Source organism: Urocitellus parryii, chromosome 13 (assembly GCF_045843805.1).
Source record: "Urocitellus parryii isolate mUroPar1 chromosome 13, mUroPar1.hap1, whole genome shotgun sequence".
Lineage (NCBI taxonomy): Eukaryota > Metazoa > Chordata > Mammalia > Rodentia > Sciuridae > Urocitellus > Urocitellus parryii.
In genome coordinates, this window is record NC_135543.1 from 60,516,139 (window position 1) to 60,536,029 (window position 19,891).

Sequence of the window (19,891 nt, forward strand, 5' to 3'; positions counted from 1 at the left end):
TGCGCTGTCTTCCTCCCGCCCCTGCTCTGTGCCGCTGGCCCTTCCTCTCCTCCCTGTGACTGATGGAGCAGCAGCACTGTGTCTCCGGGGCCCCTCCTTGCCTCAGGTCTGGGAACTGACCTCCCTCTGCACCTGCAGGCTTTGTCATCTGTCCCTTCTGGTTATATCTCGACAACTTGTGGCCAAGCATTGCCCTCCATCTCTCCGCTCCCAGCCTCTGGCGAAGGTCCTGCAGGGGCTCTGGTGTGTCTGTAGGTGACCACCATCTGTGGAAGAGCCAGGCAGTGACATGTGAGGAAATACATCCAGGCATTGAGAGGAAGAGTTAGAAACTCAGAGGGCAAGTCCTTGGACAGAGTACATTGTTCTCTATTGAATCAGATTTAAGAATGAGATCTTATTTTCTCTGTCTGTCTCAAGTTTTTGCTTGTTACATTTTCTGAAAGTCTTGGTTCACTACACTTGGGAAATTTAAAAAGATAAAATAAACCAACTGATGGGCGTGGGCGTGGTGGCACATGCCTATGATCCCAGTGGCTCCAAAGGCTGAGGTAGGAGGATTGCAAGTTCAAGGCCGGCCTCAGCAACTTAATGAAACCTAAGCAACTGAGACTATCTCAAAACTTTTTAAAAATTAATTTAATAAAAAGATAAAACAATTGACCCTCTATTGGGGAGTGTAAGAAAGACACACCTACTTCTTCCGTGGCTTGATGACTACATGAATCAGATCTCCAGGGTTACCTACGACCGAACACATCGCATTCAGTTTCACACTCCTTGGGAGCTGTCATGTCCAGGGCAGCAGCAGAGAAGGAAGGCTGGCCCACGTCCCAGGGGACACTACGCCACGGGTCCCAGGCACCTTGCAAGGCCTGCTGGAATGCTACCGTGGAGCCTCACCCTGTGGTCACTTCTGGTAGAACTGCCTGTCTGTCTTCAGTTTCTGATATTTAACATAGGGTGTCCCAGGACCTGTGAGCCTCTGTCTTCACTGCCACCCGTCGCTAATACCGTTTCTGGACATTTTGCACTCCACCAGTATTAGGTTTCAACATCCAAAATGCGTTTTTCCTCCTCCACACGTTGCCACTGAGCAGATACCTGGGGGAGGATGGGCATACCCAGCCACTCTGCAGATGGCTCAGAGCTCTCTGAGGTCCCCTACCCACCCACACTGTGACCTGGCAGTCCCCCATGTGGAGTGCAGACCTAGGTCCACACAGACTCGCACGCCAGTGTCCACAGCAGCTTCCAAGATCACCAACATCAGGGAGGAGGCCAGAGGCCCAGTGGGCAGTGGGAGGGAAAGCCACCTGGCGTGCAGAGTGGGAGGACACAGCCTGACAGCCTGGCGGGATCTCAGAGTGATCCTGCTGAGGGAAGAGGCCGGGCAGAAGGGACGTTGCCATGTGTTCCTGGACACCACGTTCAGAGAATTCCAGCCCACCTGCAGGGAGAGGGCACAGAGCAGGGGTGGCCGAGTGTGGGTGAAGAAAGGAGAGAAGAAGGCACACAGAAGGCCCCGGAAGGCTTCAGAGGTGAGGGCACTGGGTGCCGCGGAAACCCTCTGCTGCCCCAGAGGGGCCTCATGTGACTGTGCAGATGTCCATGCATAGTGAGCCCCATCCTTCCATCTGTGCCACTTATATCCTAACAAAGCTGTCAGAAGAAAGAAGCTCTTCGAAGTCTGAGTTTACACTCTAAGTTTCTTTTGGCGTGTGGCGTGGGAGGATCACGCATGTGCATGGAAACCAAGACGGGACCCGACAGGAGCCCTTTGAATCTCACCACCACCTTCCTTCCAAAGAGGAAAGTCAGGCATATTTTTCTCGTTAAACGTGAAGAAATTAGACTCAAAGAGAATCAGCAGCTGGTCAGGGCTCTCTCACCAGCAGGTGCAGATGAGTTTGCTGTTTGCCTTTCTATCTTCACCGTCGTCATCACCCTCCTCCCTATTGGCTTACTGTTTGGGAGGCAGGGGCTTGAACCCAGGGCTGCACACATGCAGACTCACTTGGTAGTGATTTAGTTTAATTGTGACCTATCAACTGAGTAATGCGGGTGGGAGGGTCCTTCCCTGGAAACCTTTTAAGCTATTAGGTTTCCTTACCCCACCTTTTGCCTTTGAAGTACTCTGCTGTGTATGAAGAGTTGCTTAAAGCTGCCTTTAGCTGACAGAGAAATCAGGTCCTTGTTTGTTTATTTGTTACCAGGGATTGAACTCCGGGGTTCATTGAACCACTGAGCCACATCCCCGGCCCTTTTTATGTTTTATTTTGAGACAGTGTCTCGCTACATTGCTTAGGACCTCCCTTGGTTGCTGAGGTTGACTTGGAACTTGCCATCCTCCTGCCTCAGCCTCCTGAGCGGTTAGAATTATAGGCAAGAGGTAGGGCGCCCAGCTAGATTCTTGGTTTTTGATTTGTGTTTTCATTCTGAACAAGTGTCTTTTGTATCAGAAAATTATTTCCTCCCTTCACCTTCCCCGTGTTCACGTTCCAGGAAGTTCAGCCAGAACCTGGTGGCCCAGCTGTGGTACTTCGTGAAGTGCGTTTACTTCGGGCTGTCCGCCTACCAGATCCGCTGCGGCTACCCAACACGCGTGCTGGGGAACTTCCTCACCAAGAGCTACAACTACGTCAACCTGTTCCTGTTCCAGGGGTGAGAGCACCAGGTCGTCTGGTCGTTGGGGGGCCAGGGCTGCAGTGCAAAGACCCTGAGCGTCCCAGCTGGGCCGGGGGTGGAGTGCCGACTGGCCCTCGGCCTGCCGCACGGGGAGGACTACACTCCACCTCGGTCTCTCCCAAGGGTCCCAGGAGAGTTGTAGGCTCAGGAGCTTCTGCATGAGCACTCGGACTGGGGGACGCCGGCCCCACGTGGTCTCTAACAGGAGCTTCTGGCAGGTTCCGCCTCGTCCCCTTCCTGACCGAGCTGAGGGCAGTGATGGACTGGGTGTGGACAGACACCACGCTGAGCCTGTCCAGCTGGATCTGCGTGGAGGACATCTACGCCCATATCTTCATCCTCAAGTGCTGGCGAGAGTCGGAGAAGGTGAGGGCCATGTGGGCACCATGGCTGTCCTCGTCCCTCAGAGAGGTGGCCTGGCTGTCCTTGTCCCTCAGAGGGGTGGCCTAAGAGACCAGCTGGGGCCTGGGGGGTGTGGTGAACCAAGGGAGGTGGGCCTGCTCACCTGGTCCCCGCCACCGCAGTCGGGTGGGCCACTTGTCAGGGATAGCACCCAGATGTCCTCGATGGCCACAGGACTTTGCAGGTCTGTTTTTAACAGAAGAGGCACTGGACAGCTGTAGGACCAGTCACTCCTGAGGGAGCACACGCAGGGAAGGGTGGGGCACACGGCGGGGGCTCACGCCCACCTTCCATCCACTCTTTGGAGGGAAGGACAATTTAACTTCTTTCTGCAAAGGGAAAAGGTTGAATATTAGAAGTGCAGATATTGGCTTATTCTGCTAAGTTGAGTATTAAAGTTTTAAGTATAGATAAAATTACTATTATTTGTTGAATTTTTCAAAAGTTCAGGAAATGAAAAAGAAGTGCTTGCATGATAGCAATGGAAACACCCAAGAATTGAGATGACAAAGTGCCTTGGTCTGTTTCCTAATGCCGAAACACAACAGCTGAGACTGGGTAATTTTATAAAGGAAAGAGGTTGGCTTTGGTTCATAGTTCTGAAGGACAGGAGGGTGCTGGCATCTGCTTGGCTTTTGGTGAGAGCTTCACACTGCTCTGTTCATGGCAGAAAATCAGAAAGGCAGGCAGGCATGTGTGGAAGAAAGGAAAGATGGGTTGGACCCCAATAATAACTAACCCATTCCCATAAGAAAAACATTGACCCCTGGAGAGGGCGGGCCCCTGGTGTGCCCAGGTCCTCATAAACTCCCCACTAGCTCTCGGTGCTGTTAGGCTGGAGACCGAGCCTCACCACAAGGCTCTGTGGGGACGCACCACATCCAAGTCGTGCCAGAAGGATGTTGAGGGTCAATTCCAGGTGACTTGGGGTCTAGAACCATGACATGAGAGGAGGAGAATTACATGGTTCCCAAATGGGAAAATAAGAGAGGAAAGCAGATCTTTGTGTATCCATCAGGTTTCCATCGCTGTAACCCAGTGCCTGAGTTGAATCCTTACACATGGGAAAGGTTCGTCTCGACTCACAGTTTGGGAGGTGTCAGTCCATGACCACTGCCCTGTCGGTTGCTTTGGGCCTTTGGCAGCACAGTTTATCATGGCAGGAGCATGTGGCAGAGGAGGCCTGCTCCTCGAGGTGTCTGGAAAGTGAAAGAGAAGAGACCTGGGCCCCACGGACCCTTCAGGACACAGCCCAGGACCTGCGTCTCCCCACAGGTCCTGTCTCTCAGCCATCTCAACACCTCCCTGAGCACCATGCTGGAGTCGAAGCCCCTCAGGGTCATTTCACGTCTGAGCTGTAGGACTTCAGCTCTGGGTGGTCATTCAGCAGATGGAGGGTCAGTGTCCTCACTGCCAACCAACTCCCTCAGCTCTTGGTGGTTCAGACGCGGCAACCGTTGTCCTTCTGCAGCTCAGCATTTTGGCTGGGCTCAACTGGACATCTGCCTGGGGTCATTCAGCGGGGGCTGGAGGTCATGTAGTGGTCTCACACACGTGCTTGGAGTCAGGGTCTGGCTCTCGACACAGGGCCTTCGTCTCTGAAGGTACAGAGGTCCCTGGGTGGTGTCTGCAGGGACTGGTTCCAGGATCTGGGATCCGAGCTCCATGTGTCCAGCTCTTCATCTGCAGTGGCTCAGGATTTGCATGTAGCCTACAGGCCTCTCCCTGTGCGCCCAAGTCATCTCCAGGTCACACACAGCACCTAGCCCACCCTCAGTGCTCACCAGAGCTATGCTGTGCTGTCCAGGGAACAAGGACCACAGAATCTGTCCTGCACGGGTACGGGTTTCTCAAACACAACTTCCCAGGTTGGCTACACCCCCGGAGAGCCCATGGCCCTCACGCTGGCTCCTGTCCAGGGCAGTGTGGGAGGTGCAGAGCCTGCTGGGCCAGGCTTGGATGTCCCCACCCTCACTGCCATGGCATCCTGCTGCCACACAGGCTCGAAGGCAACCTAGGGTCCAGGGTATGGTCAACTGATAGGACCAGCCAAGGCCAAGGGCCTGCACACAGGACGACTGAAATGTATTTTTTTTTTCTTTTTGGTGTCATCAACCAAAAAGTGAATTGCTAGCTAAATGCTGTGTGCCTGGACCTCTGCTGGGCATGGTGATGCCGGGAGGCCAGGCCAGGCCAGGCCAGCCCCACAGTCAGGCTTTGACGGTCCACAGAGGCAGCACATGCAGCCCAGGCCACAGACTGGTGTATGACACTCTGTGACCAAGGTGGAGCTCCTCCAGGGCGTCATGGTGGGACCTGGGGAAGGGAAGGCATCGCCACAGGTGTGAGCTCCTGCAGGGGCCTGGGGTGGCAGGTGCCAGGGAGTGTCTGCGCCTGTTTCTTTCTGCTCTTGCCTGGGCTTGTCTCCCGTCCTCCACTGGCCCAGGGGCCTGGGGTTGGCGCTTCTCTCTGGGTTCCCAGATGAGGCCTTGGCCTGCTCCCTGGCTGTCTGCAGCCCTCCCCCCTCTCAAGCTACAGGTGCCAGATTGGACCCCTCTTTCTCAGGGGTCTTCCCTAACTGCCCCCCCAGTCTAGACCACAAGGCCCACTCAGTCCTCACCACACTGAGTCGATTGCCCCTTAGTTTTACATGAGCTCTGTGATGAGATTAGCACAACACACCCCGAAGCAAGAGCAGCTTCCTGAAGGCCAAAAGCTGGCCTGAGCACGCGCAAGGCGGCCATGCCCTGCTCAGTTTGCCTAGTGAGTCCCACCCGGTACCTCCCAAGACTCTGCAGGAGGCCAGTCAGAAATGTAATGAAACAGGAGAGGTGGAAACACGGTCAAGAGCTGGACAGGGAGGGCCATCCCTGTGGAAAGCAGCCACAGGACCCAACACAGATCGGAGAGTCTCTGCCCTGGCCATGCAGGAACAGCGGGAGGGGCCAGCAGGCGGAGGGGCAGGAGCAGGGTGGGGTCTGGGAACATTGGCCTTCAGCAGAGATGACATGGTCCCACTCAGGCAGGAGAGACCTAAACTGTCCCTGGCAAACAAAAGCTAAATCTCCTTTAACTCACAAAACTCTTCAGGACAGGAGGACAGAGCTCTGATGGACTGGGACGGGTAGTTGCTTATCCTAACTTGCCTCCCTGAGAAATCTGCTTGTTACGTGCACATACCTGTGCCACATATGTGTAATATGTTTCCAACTTTCAACTTTCACATATTAACTTCTAGCTTTGCTTTCAAAATTGTAAGTTAGAAAGAGGAAAGAAACAGGAAACTATGGTCGGCAGAATCACTGCCCACTGCCGCCCTCTGAGCTCCCACGGCTGCCCTGGCACAGGATCCTTTAGGACACTCCCTCATGTGTGCTGAGTGGTGGTCCTGCACCCCCTCCTGCTCTCAGGAGTCCAGGAGCTTGCTTCCCCAGGGTCACCGAGCACCCAGCACTGCAGCAGGGTCCTGTGCGGGCGCCCAGCCCCTCCGGATTGCAGCCTAGAGCACAGTGCTCCCCATGGGAGGGGATCCTCTTCCCTTGACCTGTGGGAGTGACGGATTCCTCCCAAGGGAATGTGAGCCCTGGGTAAGTCCCTTGGCCAGGTGAAGGGTGAGGTGACCCCATGTCGTGTGTCACCTGTCTTGGTCTGTTTTCTGTGGCTAATAACACAGTACCACCGACTGGGTGGTTGTAAAGGGAAGCGGTGTGGGGCTCAGGATTCTGGACCGGGTTTGAGGGCTACATCTGGTGATGGCCTTCTTGCTGGCAGAGTCCCAAGGATGAGCAGGGCATCATGAGGCCAGAGTCAGGGAATGCGCCAGAGACCCAGATGGAAGGGCTCTTAGGGAAGCTAACCCTAAGACAGCCCTCACTCCCAAGTGGGTGAGTCCACACAGGGAGGCAGCGCCCAGGTCACTCCAAAGGTCCCACCTCTTAGGAGCTCCTACTGGGGACTGGATTTGTGACCTACTGGTCCCTAGATTCATCATGTGGCTGCCTTTGAAGGGTCATGGTTGGCCCTGAGTGGCCCCAACGTGGGAGCAGGTAGAGAGCTCAGGGCAGGTTCTTTTCCATCACGACTTTTACCTCCGTATCTGCATGTTGATTTAACATTTGCAACAAAAGAGTTAGGTGTATTGGCCAAATAATCTTGTTACGTCATGTGCCTGAACCAATCTGAAACGTCAGATCCCATCACTGTGTGCAACACAGGCCATAGATAAAAAACATCCAAAGAGAAAAAAAGAATTAGTTGATCTACGTGGGAATCTCAATCGACCTGAGTAACAAGGCGCCGTGATCTCTGCAAGGTTCCCACCCCAGCAAGCAGAGAAGAACCAGGGCTGACTCCACAGTCCCCAGCTCCCACCCTGGTCCAGGCCATCTGCCCAACCTCTGAACTCTTGTGTTGCAGAGATACCCGCAGCCCCGGGGCCAGAAGAAGAAGAAGGTGGTCAAGTACGGCATGGGCGGCATGATCATCGTCCTGCTCATCTGCATCGTGTGGTTCCCTCTGCTCTTCATGTCTCTGATCAAATCTGTCGCTGGGGTCATCAATCAGCCCCTGGATGTGTCGGTCACAATTACCCTGGGCGGGTATCAGGTAACCTGGGTCTCACCCACCACTGGAGCCATCTTTCAGGAGGACATAGAGGGGATGTCTAGTGACGTTTTGTCAGTCCAAATGTCCCCAGCCCTGTGACATATACAAAATAAGGAGCAGCAGTCTGAAAGGATAGCTCTGCTGGGGTTGTGAGCACGGGAATAATCAGGTGGCGAAGTGCTCCCTGCAGCCAGTCCCTGGGGCCGTCATGGCTGAGTCTGTGCCCAGGACGCAGGCAGGGCTGGGCAGGACTGCAAACTCTCATCTTTGTTTTCCAGCCCATCTTTACCATGAGCGCCCAACAGAGCCAGCTGAAGGTCATGGACCAGACAAAGTTTAATAAATTTATGAGAACTTTCTCTAGGGACACCGTAAGTAAATGTGCATGTGCGGGTTCTGCCAAGGCCCTCGTCCTGGGCTGCCCTGCGACAGAGCACCTGGCCACCGCCCACAGTGGGGGAGAGGACGGCTTTTCCAGGGTTCCCCGTCATAAACAGCTGATTCCTGGCCACTGGCTACTTTGAGAAGCCAAGGAGTTGTGTCTAGGCTATTGGACATGAGTGGTCATAAACATAAGTTGAATTCAGAACATTTTAATTCAAGCTCCACAGAAATTGATTCATTTTTTAAGAAAATTGACATTTTAAATTGTGTGGTATATTGATCTTTTGACCAGTAGGTCTACCCTGGGAATCTCTCCTAAGAAAGTAATTCAGAGCACGGGGAGTTTACATAGGTGCTTGCTTAAGAATGCATCATCTGTGTTAATCAAAACTGGAAGCAATTTGAGAGCTGTGTATGCAGAGGCTCATGGAGGAAGTTAACGGCAGATGTACTAAGTGAACCTGGGTCCACTCCAGTGGCCATGCTGCAAGAGGGGACTCCCACTCTTACTTTATTCATATGTTTCCGAGTCTTAATATTTTTCAGCCAATTTCCTTTGTAATAAAACAATAATCTCTGTAATCCCAGCGGCCTGGGAGGCTGAGGCAGGAGGATTGTAAGTTCAAAGCCAGCCTCAGCAACAGCAGGGTGCTAAGCAACTCAGTGAGACCCTGTCTCTAAATAAAATACAAAATAGGACTGGGGAGGTGGCTCAGTGGTCAAATCTGCAGTACCCCCCCCCAAAAAAAAAACACAAAATAATAATCATCACAGAGACTATAAAAGGCATGATGATTTCTCAAGTTTAAACATAAATGAAAATAAGATATAGACTCTTATTTTTCTAAACCAAAAAAGGATAAGAAATATATCCCCTACCACATAAAACAATGACCACGTTCTAAGGACAGAGCTGTGACTGATGTCATTCTTTTCTCTGTATTCCTCACTGTTAATAATACCAACAACATGATTCCCATCATCGTGCTTGGTTTTACAGATCGTGTGTTTAATTAAGAAAGTGGTTAGGTCAACAGATGCTTTATTCTTGTTCAGAATGGTCACCAGTCAAGCACACTATCAAAAATGACCTTGAGCGAGGCGTGGTGGCACACACCTGTGATCCCAACTGCTCAGGAGGCTGAGGCAGGAGGATCCCAAGTTCAAAGCCAGCCTCAGCAACTCAGCATGATCTTTCCTAAATAAAACACAGGAATAAAGGGCTGGGGTGTTGGTTAAACGCCCCAAGCCTTTGGTACTGGTTCAATTCCCAGTACCAAAAAAGATGATCTTAAGCAACAAGCAGCTCTCAGGTCAAGGCCAGGATGTCCTGGGGAGATCTTATCCCTCATGAGAGGAGCACTCCCCCGTCATTGAGGAATTTCTTTCTTAGTGGAGAGAAACGCTGAATTATCTGGTTTTCATTTACTGTTTAATTGGGAAGATCCCAGAGCTGTGTTGTGGTTCGGGACACCACCCTGGGCCTGGGCCACGTGCCTGGGAGCCACCTACCCCTGAGGTCAGCAGACACAGAGCATCAGGACTCCCTGGCCTGGGCTTTTGTGAATGTCCCTTTCCCAGGCAGGGTCCCTTCGGCGAGGCCAGCTAGAAGGAAGAGAGACTGGTTTCTCACACAGCATGGTGCACGTGACCTCTTTGTGCTTGTGCCTTTGTGGTGTACAGGGTGCTATGCAATTTCTGGAAAATTATGAAAAAGAAGACATAACAGTAGCAGAACTGGAAGGAAACTCAAATTCTTTGTGGACCATCAGCCCTCCCAGTAAGCAGAAAATGATAAGCGAACTCAAGGATCTCAGTAGTAGCTTCTCTGTTGTGTTTTCATGGAGTATCCAGAGGTAGTTACTGTGTTTCCATGCATCCTCCCTTCTGTCTGGACTCGGGTGGGCTGGGCAGGAGAGGAGCTAGAGGTGGACGGGCGCCTGGCTCTGTGTCCTTCTGTGCCACTGACCATTCAAGAATGCCTGTGCTTCCCTTTGGTTTTGCTTGTTCTCTCCCTGACGTCAGTTTGCCAAGACAGACTGTCAGTGAGTTCTGTGAGCCAGAGGCAGGAGGAGGGAGCAGGAAAGAGAGTGATGGCCTCCAAGCTGAGGCAGCACCGAGGGGCACCCAGTGAACTGTTAGATGGCCACAGAGCCACCCTTGGTCTTAGCAGTGGAGAAGCCACAGCCCCTGGCAGCGCGGGCAACCCTGTTTCCCCTAGCACTGGGCAGATCCTGGCAGGTCTTGTCTCCAAGATGGAGCATGCGGGCGGCCAGCCTCTGCAGCCGCTCCTGCCCTTGCACCATGCACACAAGCCACGACTTTCATGCTGGTTGGGCATCTGGTGCTTTGGGGATGCAGATTTGGAGACCCTGGAGCAGGCCACAGGCTGCCTAGCGGGGTATGTCCAGCGCAGACTGGAGTCAGACCCATGCAGGACAGTCACAGGTTTATTTGGGTCCGTGACACCACAATGCTGACAGACAAAGCAGAGGGCCTTCTAGAATCCAAAGTGACTTTGCAGGAAAGAAGGTGGCTGTGCAGGATTTACAGCACTCCTTCTTTAGTCTTACTTTCTCCTTTAAAGTGTCCCCGATTTCTCACCTCCGATTCTGTAGTAACTACCAAAACTTTAATTGCTGGTCTTTGAAGAGCTATGAAAAATAACAACAAAAAAAAATTTAAAAATAAACTTCTGGCTGGGCACAGTGGCTCATGCCTGCCCTCCCAGCGGCTTGGGAGGCAAGAGGATCACAAGTTCAAAGCCAGCCTTAGCAACTTAGCAAGGCCCTGACTCTAAATTTAAAAAAGGGCTAGAGGTGTGGCTCAGTGGTTAAATTTTTCTGGGTTCGATTCCTTGTACCAAAGAAAATTTACAAATAAACTTCTGACTGAAGAGTTTTGTAAAACGTGGGTCTAACTAACACGCAGGACATCTCTTGAGACTCAGACCTGTGTATCAGGAGGGTCCCTCTCTAGACAGTGTCTGTGCCTCCTTCCTGTGACTCTGTGCCTGTCCCAGGTCTCATGAACTGGGCTGTCTACAAGCTGGACAGAGGTGAGGTGGACAGAGGGGTTGGGGTGACAGATGGGGACCTAGCAAAAGCTTGATGAGCCACCTAAACCTGAGAATCAAGTGTGTGTTTAGGTCTCTCCTCCAGACTTCTGAATAATCATGGGCACTGGGCTTTCTTTTTCTTCTTCTTCCACAGAAACATGAGTCTGGGGGCAAAAGCAGAAATAGCAACAGATAAGCTCTCTTTTCCTCTTCAGAATAGCACACGGAAGAACATAGCCAACATGATCGCTAGCAACGACCCAGAGAGCTCAAAAACCCCAGTGTAAGTGTCTCTGCCCTGTGGGTGGAGAGCTCTACCCAGGGCAGGTGGCCACACAGAACATCCTGCAACAAGCTCATGCACACGGGACGGCGGCTCTCTGCTCTGGGAGTACCAGGCAGTTTCTCTTTGGAGGCCCCATTTTGACAGTTTAAAGGGCCTGAATCCCAGCCCTGGGTTCTTTCCACGTGCCCTGGGGTCGTGAGCACTCATGTGAGGGCCTTGTGGAGCAGGCTCCAGAGATACTGCCTGCCCATGGCCAGTGCTGTCCCTGCCCTGCTAGCCTTCCACAGAGCCGCAGTGTCTGTCTGCCAGGCCCAAGCATCACCATGGGTGGGTCTCTTCCTCAGCTACTGGGCCTTGTGCTGGTTCTGGGGCATCTGGGGGTGTGGGAGCTCCAGCAGGCTCCCTGGGGTCCACCTGTCCAGACATGACATGAGCCCATGGTCCTGCCATCACCTCCAGGGATACTGTCTTTGGGAGCCCCACGTGGGGGCGGGTCCAGGACTGCACTGAGCTGACCAGGCCTCCGTGGCCGCCCGCTCTAGGGTGCCCACTGTGTGTCCACACAGCCTCCAGATTCCCCGTCAGGGAGCCACCTCCAAGTGGCTGAGCGTCTCTGTCCCTCCCTCTCTGCTCACCAGGCCCAGGGAGCACTGACCTCACCTGCCTACCTGGATGGGGTGGGAGGTGGGGCGGAGAAGGCCAGGGGTCAATGAAGCTGCTCCCCCCACGCGAGAACTCCGTTTCAGCCAGGCACCTGCTGAGAGAGAATGGGCAGGGAGAAGAGCTTGGTCTGCAGCCTGAACTACCCCAGGTGTCTGCCCACGAGCGTAAGGGCCAGCAGAACGCAGGCCTTGGCAGTGTCCCCGAAGACTCCCTTCCTCAGCCACTGCACTGAGGGCCCCTGAGGTTTCCAGGCCCTCTCCCATCATCTCCCGTGGGACCTGGGACTCTGCATGCCCTGGGTCACAGCCCCAGAGAGGCAGGCGCAGCAGAGGGGACTAGTCACCACTGTCTCCTCGCCCCTCACTCATCCTAAAATTCAAAATCAGAGGAGCACTCAAGGTCAAGATCGTAGGAAAGCTTTGGAAGACGATGGCAGGAAGGAGAGCTCCTGGCTTCAGAATGGAGCCGCAGACCTGGGAAAGTGCCGGCAGCCGCTTTCCAGCCTCCAAGTGTCTTGGGCTCTGAGTTCCCAGGAGCATCCAGGGGACCTGGTGGATGCTCTCAGCTCCAGGGACGATGGAAACCCATAAATCCTGATGCCGATGCATAATATGAGTGCATAAAGACTTCATTGTCGTTTGTCGACACAAGGTCAAAAACAGCAAAAATCAATTCTATGTGCCAATTAACTACAGGAGGGTGCAGCAGCTAAAACTCAGTTGTACCTTTTTTCCTTTTCTTGATGCCCAGGACCATAGAAAGGATCTACCCATACTACGTGAAAGCACCCAGTGATTCGAACTCAAAACCTATAAAGCAGCTTTTGTCTGGTAAGAATGAGAGGTGGCTCCAGAACTTTGCATTTGACTCTTATTGAGCTTTAACAGTTGCCTGTTGAGCCTTCATGAAGCTACTTTCCAGCAGTCTTTCCCTGTGTGGTAAGAACCACAGAACCTTGTCCACTCTGGCTGGCCAGGGAATCATTTGTGCACCTAGAAGCCACACCCTTCCTTTCCCTTGTCGCTGATACAAATCCTCTTTGGCTTACGTCCGAGTTTAGTGAGTTACTGGCCATCCTGCACGTTCTTTTCCTGTAGCGCCCAGATCTTTTACAAGCCTCCCTGGGACACCGTTACGTAGGTCAGCCCCTCCCATCAGGACAGTAAGGAGTCCCCCACTGACCCACGGCTAGTGAGCACCAGGAGCGCTCCAGGGCCTGGGGTCCAGTGTAACCTGTCATTAGGCGACCTTCATGCACCACATGACATGTCAATCACTGCAGACATGTTTCTGACAGTGTGCACGTGGCCCAGGTGTGTGGCAGGCTGCAAGTCCAGGTTGGTTAGGGCCACTGGATGATAGCTGCAGTGGATTTCTCAGGACGTCTCCTGGTGCTGAATGGTGAATGACTGCATGCATTTTAATAATGAAGACTTGTTTGATTTAATTACTTACAGCAGATCAACCTGGTAGATGTGGACAGTGCACATGTTCACTGTCACCACTTATCATTCACTGTGCGCCAGGCGGGGTGCTGGGTGCTGAGGCCAGGCTCATGCTGCTAGTAGTTAGCCAGAAGGCAAAGCTGAAGTGAGCAGTTAGAATCCCACATGGAGGGCCCGGGTGAGGCAGCAGTGAGGCCCAGGGAATAGCCCGAAGCTGGACTCTGCCTCCAGGTGTGTGCGTGTCTCTCTGCAGCAGATCCTCCCACTGACTTCCAGGGTGGATGTAGGCCACAAGGGTGCACCCAAAGCTTCCTCCAGGTCCTGGGGTATGCCTTGTATTTCACAAGGCTCCTCCTCGCCCCCTGCCCCCCACCCTGGGCTCAAGAAACATGTATCCTCTCTGTTTTTCCAGGCCCCTTCCTGTGCCCAGGTCCTGGCCCACCTCCCTTTCTGCCCTTCTGCATGATTGAGCCCCCCCCCTTATTTACCTTTCCGCCCCCTGATGCTGGCTTTTCTGCCTGTGAGTGAGTGAGGTCAGCACAGGTATACTTAGCATAGGTTTACCGTCATCACCAGTTACACGTGAGGAAACAGAGGATCAGAGAAGCCATGCAGCCAGCATGTGGTAGAACTAGACCCAGACCTGGAACCTGTTTCCCCAGTATCTGTCTCTGAACTGTTCCTGAGTGTTCTGAGTGGTTCACCATCTTCTTTGATAAGGACATTGGCTCTTCTAGTATCCTGCCATTGCTAACTCTTCTTCCTTCATCCATCTGTCCATTCATTCATCCATCCATCCATCCATTCACCCATCTACCCACCCAACCATCCATCCATCCACCCATCTGTCCATCTGTCTATCCATCTATCCATCCATCCATCTCCATTTGCCTTCTATCCAGGCAGCCATCCTCCCATCCATCCATCCATCCATCCATTTGTCCATCCACCCATCCATCTATCCATCTGTCCATTCTTCCATCCACCCATCCATCCACCCATCTATCCATCCATTTTCCCATCTATCCATCCATCTATCTGCTCATCCACCTATCCACCTAGCCAGCCAGCCAGCCAACATTGCCTGCCACATGTGTCCTGGGCTCCTGTGATCTAGAAACTCTCTGTGAAATCATGCAGTTGCGGTTCCCACCCTCACAGAGTGCACAGCTCACCACCCTGTCCCTCAGTGGAACCGCCATTGTGCTGGGCAGCGGTGGGATCTTTTTAGGGAGATCTGTGCAGTGTGGCTCCCAGCTTCTTGCCGGCTCTGTCTTTTACTGCTCTTTCGCATCCACCCTCTGCCCAGCAGAAGCAGTCACTGACCATGTGTTAGGGCTTCAGAACTCTGCAGAGCTGGTGCCATTCGTCCTTTCTCCCCACCTCTCTCGACCCAGTGAGGTCTTACTGAGCAAAACTCAGCCCAAAGTCATCTACTGGAGGAAGTCCCCACAGATCGTACTAACCAGCAGCAGTCTCCCCAGCAGACAGACCTAGCAATGCTGGACCTATGGTGGTTGCCCCAGGATCGTAAATTGTGCCTGTACATTGTCTTTACTTATAAGATGAAGAACAATTCTATATGCAGTTTTGCAGCCCTAACTTCCTGGGGCAGTCAGTGCATGCTGGTGATGTGAATGAGTCACCAGTTCCAGCCACAGCTGGTATCTAGGTTTCTAAGTGTCCACTCAGCCATTTGGGGTGGTCAGCACCCTGCTTAGGCAGTGGGTCCCCCATCTCCCTGTGCTTGGGCCGCCACACACAGAGCCATGACTGGCCTCTCTAGCTGAGAAAGAGAACCTTCTCCTTTCTGCTCACATTGTCAAGTGTCCCTAGGTCCCCATTGTGGAGTCACAGGCTGCCCAGAGTGCCCCGGTTTTGCCATCTGAGAACTGTTAGTGCATCAAATCTTAAAACTCTCACATTGACTTTATTTTGTTTTCCTTCCTTTCCAGAAAGCAATTTCATGAACATCACCATCATTCTGTCCAGAGACAATTCAACTAACTCCAACAGCGAGTGGTGGGTTCTCAACCTGACAGGAAATAGAATCTATGATCAGGAGTCACAAGCTCTGGAGTTGGTGGTCTTCAATGACAAAGTCAGTCCCCCCAGCCTGGGCTTCCTGGCCGGCTACGGGTAAGGGTCCCTTTCCCAAGGAGCCATCAGAAGAGCCTAACTCCTAGCCCATGGGGTCCAGGGCACCACGCCTGTTCTCTTCTGAGAACTCCCAGCTGCAGGGCTGCTGTATTAGAAGATGGACATGCTGGCCCTTCATTTAAAATGGAGGGAACCTGAGGCCCAGAGATCAGAGTGCCTGGTGTGACTCCCGTGGCTGTGGCATGTGGCACCCTTTCTCCGTACCTTCCTGTTGTGGCACACTATGATGCTGTTTAGCATTTGAGTTTGGGATCGTGCATGGGGTTCCCACTTTTCTGCTTTGGTTGCCTCCAGCTTTTGGTAAGACATCCCAGTTTTAAACAGATTTGAGCCATCTTGTTATTTTCTCATGGTTAAATCCCAAGGCTCATCCCCTGCAAGATAGCAAAATGTGTGCCATTTCCCAATGAGCCTCACAGGAGATCATTTCCCACCTGGACCTTAAACAAACAGGATCTCTGAGATGGAAATGGTAAAGTGAAAGGAGCTAGTTTCAAAAAAGGACATAAAGTCCATTTCTACCAACTTTACCATGTTCCACCAGATCCATCTTGTCACGTGTCTGCTGACCCCCGCTGCCTGCTGACGTGGCTGCTCCTCACGGGGTCGCTTTTCTTTTTCAGGATCATGGGACTGTATGCCTCGGTCGTCCTCGTGATTGGGAAATTTGTCCGGGAGTTCTTCAGTGGGATCTCCCACTCCATCATGTTTGAAGAGCTTCCGAATGTGGATCGAATCTTGAAGTTGTGTACGGATATTTTTTTAGTCCGAGAGACAGGGGAACTGGAACTAGAAGAAGATCTCTATGCCAAATTAATATTCCTGTACCGCTCTCCAGAAACGATGATCAAGTGGACCAGGGAAAAAACAAACTGAGACCGTGGGACCCAGACTGCGGGTAATGTGAACCTTTGGATTTTTAAAAAAGCACAATACTCTCCTAAGAGCTAAGTGTTTCTCGTTCCAGGAAGTGGCTTCTCTTCTGACGGGCGGCCCCAGGGGCTGACTTCCTCCTGCCGCCGGGCCACCTTGCCAGCGAGGCGCTGCTAAAGAGGTCATCTGCAGTCCTCCTCTCTGAGGTCAGGGCTGCGATTTGGCTGTGGTCAGCAACGTCTTGCGTTCTGATGGACCATGTGAAGAATCTCCCAGGTCCCTCCCCTCAGAGAAAGGCCAGTGCCTGTACTGTGCCCAGGCTGTACCTGCACTGCAGGGTGCTGCGTGCCCCTTGGGCTCATGTGGCTGGGCAGCGGCTGCAGGGGACTGGGCAAGCATCAGCAGCTGGGCAGGAGAAACAGGAGGCAGAAGGCCCAGCCTCGTTCCCAGGGGGCAGGGAGGGGAACGCAGGGCCCCAAGGACGCGGAAGGGTAAGCCCCATTCTAAGCAAAAAGATCCCATTAGCCATACTCTTACTGCCTTATCTAACTGAAGACTGAAAAGAAATCTTCCCGTGGAACACCAGTGACGTCTCAGGAAACAAAGCAGCAAAACAGACCACGGGCACCTGCTCTGCCGAGTCCAGCAGAGCCCTCCGCAATGTGGCATGCACGAGCCCGAGGGTCCCTGCCCCACCGCCCAGCAGGCCAGCCCAGTGGGTGGGCAGCACCCTGACTTCTGACTCCGCCACGCCTGAGGTCACCACGGTTCCTCCGCCCCCAGCACGCTTCTCCCATTTCAGTAATTCGAGCAGCCGTTTTCCAGTATGTGACTTTTTCCTTCCTGTTTTTCAGGCATATCAAAGAGTTTACATATTCCAATTCACATTTTTACATCTGAGACGGGTTTTTTTAAGTTCATAATTATGAAAGAAATATGTATATTAAGCTTGGGGAAATTACAATGGCCTTTTCTTAAATTATCCTTGGTGATACATCCTCTCCACAGAGTAACAATGTAGCATGAAAAGCTATGACTGAGTGTAGTCTGCATTCCATACTAAAACACAGTTTCTGAGAAAAACCATTGAATGGGTAGAATATGTCCAAAAACACGATCCTGTGTAGTTTGGGTTCAGGGCTGACTTAAAATAAAGCACATCTTGCAAAGTCATCTAAAGATACTTTTTATTTGTCTTTTTTTTTTGCATGAAATAGTGGTTATTTTCAATAGAATATACAAAGAGTTAAAAAAAAAAACTGAGATAAGAAACTGCTTCTCCTAAGTTTGGTTTGGTTTTTCATGCCTGTGCTCTGTGTGCAAGAAACAGGAACACGGGCTAGCAATAATTTGCACAGAGGAAACTATGAAATTGGATGTGAAGCTTTAAAATAATAGCAGATTTCATGTGCTGCCCACCATTTTCTAGAGGATTGACATCTCTCTGTCGTGCTATGAGTACCGGCAGCTTCTTCCCAGTGGAGGTACACGGCTTCGATCATTGTGATATTAAATGCAACCCACTCAGTGGAAGTCTGTTACATTCTCATTTCCCGACAACTGGAGGAATCAGGTTCTCGTATCTGCTTGTGGGTTTTTTCTTTTAGGAAAGTCAACAAGTGGCCCGATATGGTGGCGCACGCCTGTCATCCCAGCAACTCAGGAGGCTGAGGCAGGAGGATCGCCAGTTCAAAGCCAGCCTCAGCAACGTAGCAAGGCCCTAAGCAACTTAGTGAGACCCTGTCTCTAAGAAAAATATAAACAAGGGCTGGGGTGTGGCCCAGTGATTAAGTACCCCGGAGTTAAATCCCCAATTACCAAAAGGGAAAAAAAAAAGTCAACAAGGAATTTCTGGAAAGTAGATGTAACACATTCAAAAAACAGTAGACACAGAAAATTCTCAGGAGAAGACTGCCTGAATGAAAGTATTCCTCGGGGAAACCATTTCCCTCGTTCCAGAAGGAGCCTCCGGGTGCGTAAGAGGCATTGCGTTACTCTTCCTTTTCCTTTTTCTGTTTGCACTGCTGGAGAAGGAGTCGGGGCCTCAAGCCCTCTGCCTGTGAGCTGTGCCCTGCCCAGAGGGCAAATGTTGAGAGCAGCCTTGCTGAGCAGAGAGCCCTCCCTCCAGGGCCGCTCGCTGGGGCGGGCACCACAGAGATGAGAAGCAGCCAGAGCCCGACTGGGAAGCCCAGCCAATGGGTCCCTCACCCTCCTCCAGCCCCTCGTGCTCAGCAAGAGACCAAGCACCGCTGGAGGGTTGGAGACTCAGGTTATCTACACCGCAGACCCAGCTGAGCTAGTGCTAGAAGTCCTGGCCCCAAGCTGAGGTCACATGGGGCTTTTACAGTAAATTCGACATCATTTCTTAACCGTCACAACGCTGGTGGGTGTGAATTCTTGGCCTACAGGACCAAGGACCTTGCACAGGGAATTTAGGAGAAGCAGTTCACAGGTGCCGAACAAAGACAATGCTTCGTGGCGAAGTGGCCTTCACCACAGGCAGTGGGAACTCAGGATGACTTAGGTTTGCCTCGTGTGAGCTGTGTTTCTAAGAATCGAGCCTAGGAGGTTACAGTTTAGACAGCTGGTGATTGGCCTAGCGATTGAGTGATGAGCTACATTCCTACAGATCCCAGACACTCTCAAAGCATACGAAGAAAGGACCCTCTACAGGCCCCTGTCTGCCTTGAAAGCCTGTCACAGGGTGTTCACATTTCAAGAGAGAGACTCCTAGAGAAAGGATCTACAACCCGATAGATCGGGTCCATGGTTAGTTAGGCTCCGGAAGAGAGGCTGCCGCTGGGAGGGGAGGTTAGCCTTCCCACGTTTGGCTCTCCATCGAGACGTTTTATGATTTCATTCTATAATCAGATCTGCCTCCTCCAGCCACAGGACCAAGACAGGGAGATGTAGTAGCTGTACAGTGCTCAGTGGCAGGAGCCTGGCAGTGGTGCTGCCCTTCTGCAGTCCCAAACTATGCTGTGGGCATCCAGATCCCACATCAGCAATTCACTCCCAGCCATCCCCTGCCCAGGGGGACTTAACCCTGGACGAGGCAGCCCACTGTGGCTGGGCTCTGAGGTCAGAGAGTCTGGTGGCTGCAGAGGCTCAGCGTATTCTGAATGTGCATGAAGGGAGGGACCTCAGGTGGGCAGTGCCAACCCAGGCACACCTCAGGGTAGGAAAGATCCTCTGCAGAAGTTCAGGATTTCACACCTCACCCCAGAATCTGGCTTTTGTGCTGAGTGGCCTGGTTGTCCCTACTTATAATCTCACAAGAGTGACGATCCACCAATCAGCTCACGTGCACAGACAAATGCTTACACG

General features: G+C 52.4%; 1 protein-coding gene across 4 annotated transcripts in view; it reads left to right on the forward strand.

Moving 5' to 3' along the window:
• Piezo2 (piezo type mechanosensitive ion channel component 2) overlaps positions 1–16,876 on the forward strand; it is a 339,893-nt gene extending 323,017 nt beyond the window's left edge. For all 4 annotated transcript variants that reach the window (XM_077792280.1, XM_077792282.1, XM_077792281.1 and 1 more), the window contains 9 exons: positions 2,506–2,664; positions 2,907–3,054; positions 7,507–7,695; positions 7,974–8,066; positions 9,763–9,935; positions 11,292–11,420; positions 12,837–12,916; positions 15,487–15,670; positions 16,315–16,876. In XM_077792280.1, coding sequence (XP_077648406.1) covers positions 2,506–2,664; positions 2,907–3,054; positions 7,507–7,695; positions 7,974–8,066; positions 9,763–9,935; positions 11,292–11,420; positions 12,837–12,916; positions 15,487–15,670; positions 16,315–16,567 — 1,408 coding nt within the window. In that variant the 3' untranslated portion in view covers positions 16,568–16,876. The remainder of the gene's footprint in view (positions 1–2,505; positions 2,665–2,906; positions 3,055–7,506; positions 7,696–7,973; positions 8,067–9,762; positions 9,936–11,291; positions 11,421–12,836; positions 12,917–15,486; positions 15,671–16,314) is intronic.
• The last annotated feature ends 3,015 nt before the right edge of the window (positions 16,877–19,891 follow it).